Genomic DNA, 12,255 nt, shown 5'->3' with positions numbered 1-12,255 from the left:
TTTCCACTGTATTTGCGGAGGCCTTGTCAGATATGAAGTGTACCAGAAAACTTGAACCCCTTTTAAATGAAACTGTCATGTGAACCCCAAAAGAAAAAGAGTTTTGTTTCTGTTGGTCTCTTTCGGCAATCTGAACTGATTGATCTAAAGTGGACCATAAAGAGAGCAGTCTTTTAAAGTCAATTTGCAATATAACTCATTTTTTGATCCACTTTGCATAGTTGAGCTAATTTAAAAAGAAAAAACAGTGCCGTCTGTGTGAAAACCCCCCAAAATGGACTTTGTGAATTGGAGGATGCAATTGTGGAGGTGCTACTCATGTTCGTTGATATGGATTTTCTCAGACTCCAAATGTCGGGGATACCTGCAAAACTTGGGATGGCCCCAGCGCTAGTGTCTCCTGCAGCAACTTAGTGGGCTCACAACTGCATCTGGAGTCCGTCCAGATGAGCCACACGGCTCCAGAAAGCACCGGAATCCGGATGTACTACAGCCCCCCTGCTGTCCGACGCATGGAGCACCAACGAAGTAAGCAGGAGGCCAACGGGGTGCACGGCAACGCTGATGGGGGCTCCATCATCGGCCTGAGTGCCTCTGAGGCAGGCCCGGCTGAGTTCCAGCAGCCCTCGTCTTGCTTTTCGTCATCTTATGAGCAGTGGCTGGGCTCGCTATCCAAGCAGCATCGAGAGCTGCTGGAAAGCAGGAGTGGATGCGCCGCTGCTTCTCTCACCGCTGTGGTCAACAATGGCTTAACGAACAGTGTAGCTGATGGGATGACCTCATCGTCGTTCCACGACTTGGAAATGGGGGAGATTTCAGCCAACTTGAGTGATGATATGAAAGAGATGACCAACTGCGTGCGCCAAGCCATTCGGTCCTCATCTCTGGAGAGGAAATCTGGCAAGGAACCTGTAAGTCAACTCATTTTTACAAAAATACATATTGGTTATACAGTGGTGCCTTGACTTGTGAGTGCCCCAACATATGAGCTTTTCAAGTTATGAGCCATCGCTTGGTCAATTTTTTGTTTTGTGTTACAAGTCAACGTTTCAGTTACATGCGAGCTTCAGATATGTTGCTGCTCAAGTAAAGTGAAAAAAAATTGCCCAATTAAGGTGCTGTAATGCCCTCACATGTGGGCAAGGTGAGCAACAGTCGCAAATGCACTTTGAACTATGTATTGAACCGGTCAGGCATTCAAACACAAATACGAAATGAGAACACTTGCAAAGAGTTGCTGTCCCCCACATCTCACGCGCAGAAGCTCACACGCAGACTTACCAGCCAATTTGACTCAAGCTTCTGACATCACTCACTAGGCCACTTAAAGGTACACAGCCAACACATGAATACAGCAGTACGTTTAGTAATTATACTGTATAAAACCACTTCATTTGATTACATTCTCTTTTAGTATGTTTTAAAGGCTGGATTAATGGATTGATGAAATTTCAGTAATTTCACTGTGGAAAATTTATATTATATAAGAGTCAAATGAGAAACGAGCCTAGTCACGTAACAAATTAAACTTATAATATGGGGTTACAAAAAAAGAAACGCATGGAGTCTATGGTTTTTCAACTGATTTCAGACAATTTTGCATCGCTGAATCTGAAAAGGTGGCACGTGGATGACTGGTTAGCACATCTACCTCACAGTTCTGAAGACCCGGGTTCAAATCCAGCCTCACCTGTGTGGAGTTTGCATGTTCTCCCCGTGCCTGTGTGGGTTTTCTCTGGATACTCCGGTTTCCTCCCACATCCCAAAAAAAAACATGCACGGTAGGTTAATTGAAGACTCTAAATTTCCTGTAGGTGTGAATGTGACTGCAAATGGTTGTTTGATTATATGAGCCCTGCGATTGGCTGGCGACCAGTTCAGGGGTACACCTGGTACGCCGTCTTCAATTACCCTACTGTGCATGTTTTTTTTTTTGGGGGGGGGGGAGGAAACCGGAGTACCCAGAGAAAGCACGGCGAGAACAAGCTAAAGTTGACCTAATTTAGCAAAAGCAATCTGATCTTTGGATTCAGCACATTGAAATTGTCCTATATCAGCTAAAAAAAAAATCTTAGATAATACATTTGTTTTCGACCAGTGTATTAAGTCTAGGTACCAGTATGTATGTGCTGCCCTGACTTCGCTGCAAGAAAAAAGTAATCAAATGCGTTAATGAGTTCAATAAAATCAACAGATGAAACAAAATTTTGGCGACTCAGTCATGAAGATTAACCATTTTATACAAGGGATCAGATTACACTCACTCACTGTAATGAAGAAAAAACTGGATTAAGATTTTAGAATCCCCTCACGCTTTACCTTACTTCCCTTTCCAGGCGGTCGGCATGTCTACCAGGTCCACGCAAACAGCTGCTCAGTGCGTCAGCATCGGGCTTCAAACTGACACCCTTTCCAGCAGCAGAGGCGCAGGTTTGCACACCAAAGCCTGGTCTCCCCGGCCCTCATCTACAATCACCTCCCCGTTAGTGTCAGCCCGAACGAGACAGATATCAACGTCTCTGGACAAAGTTCACAGCCGAGTCGAGAGGCCCTGTTGCTCACCCAAGTTTGGATCCCCGAAACTCCAGCGCCGCATGTCCTCAGGTATTTACACTTTTTAATAAGCGTCTTAAGGCCTGTTTATACTCCCGCGCTCGCGCAGCCGACAGCTCCCGCATTGCATCACGTGACCGACACATTGGGCCGCGCGGCCCCTATGCGGTTCCTCTGCGTCACGCGTAGAATGCCGCGGAGATCATCTCTTGTGATTGGTCCGTTTTAGTCACATGCTGTAATGACGTACTCAGGGTTACCCTTGGTTCTACATACCATCTACGCCGCCACCTTCTTGATCGATTTTGGAGCATAATTAAACTTATCATCTGGTCATCTAGGTCCATTTGTTCTAGCAGGCACTGTTCCACAGGAGCCATTGTTGTTGTTTTGTTCCTTGTTCCGGAAAGGAAAGTAAAAACGTCTACTGGAAATGTTCAAAAAATGCAGCGGAAACTCCACCCTGTGGTGTCTTTAGCCAATACCAGCCGTAGCGACACCCCCGACTTGGAGGAGAACTGCAGTACATTTTCAAAACTGCGCGCGTGGGTTGCGCTCGAGTATAAAGGCAAACTGCGTACGGGATAGCCGCAGAGACGTCAGCGCGGTCACCGCCCGTGCGAGTATAAAGAAGCCTTCAGACTACTATAATGCTTCCTGTGATTATCAACTTTCTTTTTTTGAAAAATCATGATATATCTTGCTTGTTTTCAGGCTCCACCTCCAGACTGGATGGGACGCCTTCGTCACGAGAGCGCAGCCTGTGGAGCCTCCAACAGAGAGCCATCAGTGGGGGTGGAGGCTCAGCCTGGGCTCGCTCAACCACCACCCGGGACAGCCCCGTGCTGAGCGGCCTCACCGACGGCCTCTCTAGCCTCTTTAGTGTGGTGGAACATTCGGGAAGCACAGAGACGCTCTGCAGGGGTGATGGAGGTAAAGTACACTGTTTTGACTCAAACAGTGAAAAGATGATGAAGTAAAAGACATGCATGCTGGGTTCAGTGAAGACTTTAAATTGTCCATAAATGTGAATGTGAGCGTGAATGCTTGTTTAGCTAGAAGTGACCAGTAAATAACTGGCAACTAGTCCAGGATTTTCATTAGACTGATGGGCAAAATGATAAAACTCATAAATTAATCTGTAAATTGCTGAAAAAGCCAAGAATTGATTTGCAAATATTTGTAATAAATTTTTCTAAAAAGAAAGTGGTGTTCCTTCTGGGTGTGTTTTGAGGGCTCACATGGATACACTCTTCATCCATGAATTACAAGATACACGTATCATTATCAATTTTGTAGATGAAAATCCACTGCTCTAATTAAATAGAAATGGAGCGCACACCGAACGATACTGATGTACCAAATAGTAAAGCATGTCTTTTTTGTTGTTGTGGTTTTTGTTTTTTAGCGAAATCCTGCTAATGAATGAAATGCTAATGAAATGTAACTACTCTTGGCGGAAGTCAAAAGTGTCATTCAGAAAGAATCTAACCAAGAGTAGAGAGAGAGAGGCATCAGCAAACAATTGAAATTATCAAAATGAAATGAGATGTTTTTATTTTCAGCCAACCTGTCAGTCCTAACTCGTGAAGATCAATGTGTGTTTAGGTGCCAGTCCAGTGCGACACCCTCAGGCCGCAGGGAAACCCTCCTGCACGTCAGTCTGTGGCTCTGAACCAAACACCCAGCCCTTCGGCGGCCTCGTCCAGGAGTTCTTGAAGAATGTGTGCAGCAGCCAGAGCCAGGGAGGCGTTAACCTGCCAGGAGAGAGAATACAAAGAGACACCCTTGTTGGAGGAGGCTTGAACTGCATGGATGAGCTCAAACCAGAATGTCTGCCGGCTCCCGTGGGAGGTCTCGGAGCCTTGGCTGGACTGTGCGCAAGCAACGACAATGTGACCAGGATTGTCAACAAGCGGTTCATGAGACAGACGGCCGGCGACGAGATGGTCAGTATCATGGGAGGAGGAGGGAAGGACGGGACGGGCAGCGCTGGCTCTACAGGATCTGCAACAGAGGTGGGACTTTCCATTTATTTGATATTTTCTCAATGCATGCTACAGTGTGGAACTGAATGTATCTTTGGGCACTTAGTAGTATTCGAAACAGCATTTCAAGTCAATGTAACATCATGTATGAAAATAACGGAACGTTAACACCGAGCGCAACTTGGGTCTTGTGACTTTTATAACACTTTTACATCATGTTAGGAAGACCAACCAAGGGCACAAACACCCACTTTGTGATATGCTGTATGTATGTAAATGTGTGTGTATGAACAGGATATGTGTATATACAGTGGACCCCTCTATTCGCAGAGGATAGGTACCGAGCCCTATCGCAAATAGAAAAAATCCGCTAATAAGTGACACTTCCTAATAATTGCCATTGAAAAAAAATCTGGAAAAAATAATGGAATAAGCGGAGTATTGAATCAAACTAACGACGAAAAACCGGGAGAATAAGCAGGGTTTCTGTGAAAAACGGGTGATAGGTTAAAAAAAAAAAATCCGTGACTAGGTAAATCTGCAAATGCCAAAGCGCAAATATGCAGGGTTCTACCGTATATCGCAAAGTGGACTAACTAAGTGATATCACAGTTCACCAGTTACGGTCCCGTGATATCACATATTTGTCTGATCTCAAAGATTTAAAAAATAAAATGGCTTTAAAATGTAGTCATGGAAAAAATTATTCGACCACCCTTGTTTTTTCAATTTCTTGTTCATTTTTAATACCTGGTACAACTAAAGATACATTTGTTTTGATAAATATCATGATGAAAATAAAAACATCTCCTAAGAGTTAAATTTAAGAGACGATATCTAGCCCTTTCCATGGTTTTCTTGATAATTACCAAAATTACTTGAAATACAATTAAGCTTAAGCATTGTGAAATCAGCTGAATTTTTGTCGTGTTTGTCTTCACGTAAAATAAATTTATTGGTACCAGGCATTAACATGAACAAGAAATTGAAAAAACAAGGGTGGTCTTATAATTTTTTCCAAGACTGTTCGCTTACAATGTGTTTGAAAAATTTGAAAAATAATTGCTTTAAGTAGAGGATTTTTGATAATTAAGCTTAGTTAATAGTGCAGTAGTTTTAAATACTGTGCAGGCACACGACAGTTTGCTCAGCATTAGTGTGACTTAATAACAAGTACTAACTACCAACAGGGGGCAGCACAATAACAGAAATGGTATTTGTCCAATGTCTTAACAAATACTTGTTTCCCCTTTCACAGTTGCAGATCTTCTCTTGCTTTGGGTAGTGAATTAAAGTTGCTGTTTGTTTGTTTGTTTGTTTTTATGTGGAAGGACGGACCATGTGACTGCATCGCCCCGTCCAGTTGTCCCGTCCGAGCTTCTCGAGGCCCTCGTGGCTCGCTGGGACAGTGCAAACACCGCCTGCACGAGTCTTCGACCTCAGTTGACGAGAAGGGAGACACTTTGACGGAGTGACAACACTGCTTGTGCCACGCACACACACACACACATAGGCGCACATACACACGTGCACACAATTGCTCTCAGACACTGCACATGACTGCCATGCCATCACATTCACTCCCATCACTTAACCTGCCACATATGCGCACTGCCAAACTTAACACACGCTGCTCTGCACACATTCATGTAACACACACACATACATCCGGGCCACAATACTCAGTGTCAGTAGCCTCATACACATTTAAGAATCACAAAACTACCAGCAGGACAGTCTGATAAATACCACTATGGACCTAATGTGACACCACTGAGCTATTACAACGGTCTCGGTGGGTCTAAACGAATGAATGTAGTCCTCCCACGCCACATGCATGTGCTCCTTTGTATACAACAAACACATAGAGGAGAACTTTTTAGGGCCAAAAACCATCAATCTCACAATTTAAGTGAAATGGCTCATTTTTTAAAAACCCAGCATTTGAAGACCTCAACAATACTTGGAATCCGGAGACCTTTTCTCCAAACATGGGACCATTGTGTTATATAATAATTATGTCTTTGTACATTATAAGGAAAAACAACATCAGCTGTTATCCACAATTGCGATTTTTTTTTTTTTTTTTTTTGTTTAATGTGGCCACAGGTAAAGTGCCTGTTTTTGTTTTTCTTCACTGATGTCAAAACTCAAGCCAAGGCAATGACAGTAATGTGGCTCGGTCTGCCACTCGTCGTAAAGCGCATGCATGCTCAAGGGACATTCTTTGGAAAATATACTCAGATAACTGCTGTAGTCATTTGGAACAAGGTAGATAAAAGTTCATTGGAAAGCAAACATTACAACCTTTTTCACAATGTCAGACAATCTCCACTGCATTTGAGTCTCTGAGGAAAGCTATTAGCTGATAATTAAATTATAGGGGACATATTATGGAAAATTGACTTTTTAATTGATTGTCAACAAATACTTGGGTCTCTGAAGTTCCTGCCAACATATTAATGGCATAATTACAGAACCATGTAAAGCTTTTGTGACGGCACATGCACCGAGCCGCTTCACGAATTGTTCTGTAATTCACCAGCTTGGTGATGAAGTGCTGCCTTCATGAGTGAAAATATGATCAGTCTTCGAATGCGCACTCTTCTTCTTTCTTCACTCTGAGCTATTAGAAGCAGCTAGTCTTGGCACAAGTCTGTAGCTCCACCCCGTTGTCATGTTAAAGAAAGCTGTACTCTGCAGGGGCCCAGCAATAATTAAGGTGGGGGGAGCTATGGCTTATTTGCATGAGGCAGAACCCCCCCCCCCCCAAAAAATAATAACGTTGATTTCAACCAGAGAGGATGTTAAGTGAACTGTAATTCTTTATTTGATATTTTTAAAGACCTTTTATTAAAGACACCTGTTTTAAATTTCTCCTTTAAAACTAACAAGCCGATGCCCAGCTTAAGCTGTAAAGGTATTTGTTGAGTTAGTAGTCAGGAAAAACAATCGCGTTCATGATTGTTTTGTATTATTAGTAGTAGTATAAAGGTACACTGAGGAGGTTAACACTGGTAAAATGACAGCATTTGCAAAAACAAACGCAACAACGTTTTTCACAATGTGAGACAATTAAAAGAAAACATTTTACATAGACCCTAAATTGCTCATCCAAAAGAAAAGGGAAAAAAAAAAATGTGACTTCACTTACAGTCAAACAAACAAATTTAGCAAAACACTGCTTTTATCATACACTCATGATGAGACACTCATTTTCTCCGATTAGTGTCATTTTATTTCTCTTCATAATAATTTTGCTACTCACATAGGCTGTGAGTCAGTGTTCCGAATAAAAAAGGTTCAGGTCATTGTCGTCAAATCAGGATGAATAAAAGCAGAAAAGACACAACTCAGACCGAGAAAAAAAATATCAACGACTTGGCTGTACATATTTCATTCAATTTTGTCCTCGTGCATCATCTCCATTATCAAGATCAGCTGATAATTGAAGTGCCTGTAACATTGGCTGTGGACTCCATGTTGAAACAAACCCAGCAGGCCTTTTATTTCAATGACCAAGATTGTTTGAATGCACAAAAAGCTACACTAAAATACTGTATGTATAACAGTAGAGGGACAACAAACAAATGGTTTACAGGATTAGAATAGGGTGATATTTCTAGTGCACATTTTATACCGATGTTATTTCTGGAAATAAAGGATTTAGTTGTTTTTTTTTAAATATATATATATAAAGTATATATGGTTATTTTTTTTGGCTGGTATACTACCTTGTTCTTTCTAGCTCATCTATGTATCCACTTTTTGTAACTGACCATTGTTCTTAAAAGGAATTGACCTATCACGTTCTACAGCAGCAAATCACATTGCTTGGATAAAGACCTCATTTAAATATATTTCATATACTATTTAGTTGGATTGTTACTAATAAGAATATGCGAAAGTGTGTGTAAATTTTGTGCTTCAGTTGCATTGCATATATAGGAAGCACATTTAGCCTTTATCACACACTATTGCACTGCTGTTGCTAGAAATGACAGGAGCATCCAATGGCAAAAAAAAAATGCATGTAAGAAGTGTTTCTATTTTTCTTCTCTTTCTTGATTTTATTCTAATAGAACAACATGAACTATTGGAGTAAATATGCTCTGTTGTTCCATACATCATCAAGCCATTTTGATTCATTCCCCGAATTTGACAAGTCTTTGTGGATAAGTCAACTGAACAATTATAATCTCTCATAAATTGTTTTAGTCACCTCAAGTTATAAGTGTCGGAATTGTTCATTTCATTAATAAGACATCCTTTTGACAGGTGTCATATTTACCAGCTGTTCAGAAAAGTACCTAAACTTTTTGTCCTCATCACATCTATTGGCAATATGTACATTAACTTCTTAGCTGTTCATCCTAGTCTTAGCTCATATTTAGACTTGTACCCAAACACTGACTAGCTGTAAATTAGCTAGACATATTACCTCCAATATGCTTGACTTTTTTTAAATTCATTCCTCATTAAAAAGGAGAATGCAATGAAAGCGACATTTTTAAAAAAGGAAACTAATTCAAGTATTTTGTAGATTTAATAGATTGTTTAGTTGTTGATTTTGAGAAAAGCTGAATGTCAACAGCTGATCTTGATGCAGGTCGCTGTAGAAATATGTAGCTCTCTACTTTAACTGACCACACTTGAGCATTTTCTGTGTACATAGTGTCTTTGTATTCTGAACCGGATGAAAAACACAACAACAACAAAAATAGGAGGGCTTTTAAAAAACTTTTTTTTTTTTACTTTACTTTTTGGACCAATGTAGCTTGTAAAACAAAGGTAGTCTAACTGCCCACTGTGTTTTGCCATAGAATTCACAAATAAATGTTGGAATTTTCACACTGGTTCATTTTCTTCAGAGTTTTTCTTCTTTCGTCTTTCTTTTATATTGACTCGATCGATAGCTAGAATGACAGACAGACAGACATTAAGCATCATGGATGAATGAATGTGACAAAAAAAAAGATCAAAAGATTCCACACCCATTTGCTTCTTTTTTAAATACCCTCCCAATTTTGAATGTGTAATAACAATGTTTCAAATTGAATAACCTTCATATTTGGCACTTCTGTGGAACTTCTGTAGTCGAACACAATCCGTTCCAGGACGCCGATTTTATTTTTTATTTATTTGTTTATTTATTTATTTTTTAATATGTTTGCTTTTTTTCATTGTTTTTTTCATTTTTGGGTGGGGGGTGGGCAACCACAAAAATGCTTTTTAACGGTTTATCACCGCTTATTCAGGAATTTTTGGAGTTGTTAAAAAAAAAAAGCTAAACTGTAAAAAAAATATATATATATATTTAAATGCAGTTATAATGGCCGTCAAATTTTCACGATTTGCTGTCCACTGCTTAAATGGAATGCAAGTGTAAAGCTGGTTTATGAGTGCTGCTAACTGTACAAAGAGTGAAAAAAATACAGCCAAAGATACTGTTAAAGCCAATTTAAGGTGTAATTAAAAGCGTTTTCCAGAAATATTCATCTCAGTAAAGACAAAATTTGATGAGCTGGTGATACTTACAGTTAACGTTAGCTTAACTGTGTTTATGTTTTCTTTTGAGATGGCGGCTAAAGTTTGACATTTTCCTTGCCGTTTCAGTGAGCTGAAGACCGCAGGACTTCTTTTGCATGTTGTTTCACACTTCACGTCTGTGTGGTTGAGGAAGCCAAATTTAAGTACCGTGGAATTAACGGACACGTCTCGCTCTCTTCGCTCAGTTTCGTGCTTACGTCTCAGTCACAAGACCGCAAAGCTTGAAGTCATTATGGGGATGGAGGAAATTACTCACGCTTTGATGATGCCTGAATGACACGTAGCATGTATGTAAGTAGGAAGGAAGGATTAGTGAAGGTGTGGTTCTTTGCTTGAAGACACTGTGTTTTTAAACATTCTTCGTCACTCATACAAGTAAAAGAAAAAAAGACAGATTAGCATCAGGTATACTATCAGCAGCAGGAAGGTACCAATTGCTGCTGAAATGATGCCCATCCAGAAGGCCACAGGCGGCGAATGGGTGCAATGAGTACCCGCCTCTTACATGTGGTGTGCCAAGTCGCCAGCTCATCTTGACGAAACAAGCGCCTCATCAAAAGTCCCACCGGCTCACAACACACACTCCCCCCTTGTACGAATATGCGTCGTGATTATCAGCACTCAATCAACAAACCCCAGATCCAATGAAGTTGGGATGTTGTGTAAAATGTAAATAAAAAACAGAATACGATGATTTGCACATTCTTTTCCACCTTTATTCAATTGAATATACTACAAAGACAAGATCTTTAATGTTCAAACTGATAAAGTTTGTTTTTTATTTTTCGAATAGTCACTAGAATTTTGATGCTTGCAACATGTTCCAAAAAAGTTGGGACAGGGGCATGTTTACCACTTATGTTACATTAACTTTTCTTTTAACAGCACTACGTCAGCATTTGGGAACTAAGGACACTAATTGTTTAAGCTTTGTTGGTGAAATTCATTCCTATTCTTGCTTGATTTACAACCAGCTGCTCAACAGTCTGGGTTCTCTGTTGTCTTATTTCTCTCCGGTTTTCACCACGAAGCCATGCTGTTGTAACATCTGCAGAATGTCGCTTAATTGGCATTGTCTTGCTAAAATAAGCAGCAACATATTTCACGATACTGACACTTTAACAAACAACAGTCATATAGTGAGCAGTGCCAGAATTGGCAATACGCTTATTGAAGCCCAGCCTACTTTTTAACAAACATATCTAATTAAGCTACCATCTTCCAAACTATAAGGGGGAAAACACAACAGACAAGTCATTAATGTTTACAATCTTCAAAAATAGCAAGTATTTTGAAAAATAAAAATTATTTATAATATATCATAAGTATAATTTTTCAAATTTATACTGACATCATTCCAAAATGTAATACATCTCCTTTTGATTCCTTTTGTACATTAAACCTAGAAACACTTCTTTAATCGTAGAATCATAACTTTGAATCAGTACGATATGTGCGGGGTTGTGACTCCATATCAAATACAAACAACATTCTTCACAATAATCTGTGGAGATCAGGCAATTTGCATCCCTGTAATTACAAGAGACAGACAGTTGGTTAAAGAAATATGGCACAATGAAAGTAGAGCTACGAGCTTAGTGCGAGGAAAAAAAACATTGCCTGCAGTTATCTCTGCAAGACTCGCTCTATTCAATATCAGATCACTGGGTAACAAATCAATGTTGATTAATGACATCATTATGACATAGGATCTACACTTTTTACTACTAAATGAAACATCATATTCTAAATGAGGCAACACCAGTAAATTTTTATTTTATGAACAAGTGTCGAAATGGGAGGAAAAAAAAGGTGGTGGAATTGATACTATTTTTAAATCATTATTTCAGCATAAAGGAATTACACTGGGTGATTTTAGCCATTCTGAATATCTCTTTTTTTTTTTTTTTTTTTTTAGTAAAGCCAAAGGTTATTGTTTGAATAATTTATAGAACTCCAAGGTACAATGGGAAATTGATGGAGGAATTTTCAGAACTGCTGTCAGTGATCTGTATTGACCACAACTATTTTGTCATAACAAGAGACTTTAACATTGATAAACATGGGATTAACAAACGATTTGCATATTCATGAGTTATTTGTCGCAGTAAGTGTGTGACCCCACACCCCGTGAAAGAGTCCTCGGGGTGTGTGCCTGCGGATA

The 12,255-nt window shown here is 39.9% G+C and overlaps 1 protein-coding gene across 2 annotated transcripts in view; it reads left to right on the top strand.

Moving 5' to 3' along the window:
- The window catches only part of mtcl2 (microtubule crosslinking factor 2), a 101,267-nt gene extending 91,870 nt beyond the window's left edge, over positions 1-9,397 (top strand). For both annotated transcript variants that reach the window (XM_061780050.1, XM_061780039.1), the window contains 5 exons: positions 345-911; positions 2,337-2,604; positions 3,268-3,486; positions 4,162-4,571; positions 5,873-9,397. In XM_061780050.1, coding sequence (XP_061636034.1) covers positions 345-911; positions 2,337-2,604; positions 3,268-3,486; positions 4,162-4,571; positions 5,873-6,016 — 1,608 coding nt within the window. In that variant the 3' untranslated portion in view covers positions 6,017-9,397. The remainder of the gene's footprint in view (positions 1-344; positions 912-2,336; positions 2,605-3,267; positions 3,487-4,161; positions 4,572-5,872) is intronic.
- The last annotated feature ends 2,858 nt before the right edge of the window (positions 9,398-12,255 follow it).

The sequence above is a fragment of the Phyllopteryx taeniolatus genome, chromosome 1 (assembly GCF_024500385.1).
Source record: "Phyllopteryx taeniolatus isolate TA_2022b chromosome 1, UOR_Ptae_1.2, whole genome shotgun sequence".
In the NCBI taxonomy this organism is placed as follows: Eukaryota; Metazoa; Chordata; class Actinopteri; order Syngnathiformes; family Syngnathidae; genus Phyllopteryx; species Phyllopteryx taeniolatus.
Note: the sequence above shows the minus strand (reverse complement) of the source record. Positions and strands in the feature narration are given on the sequence as shown.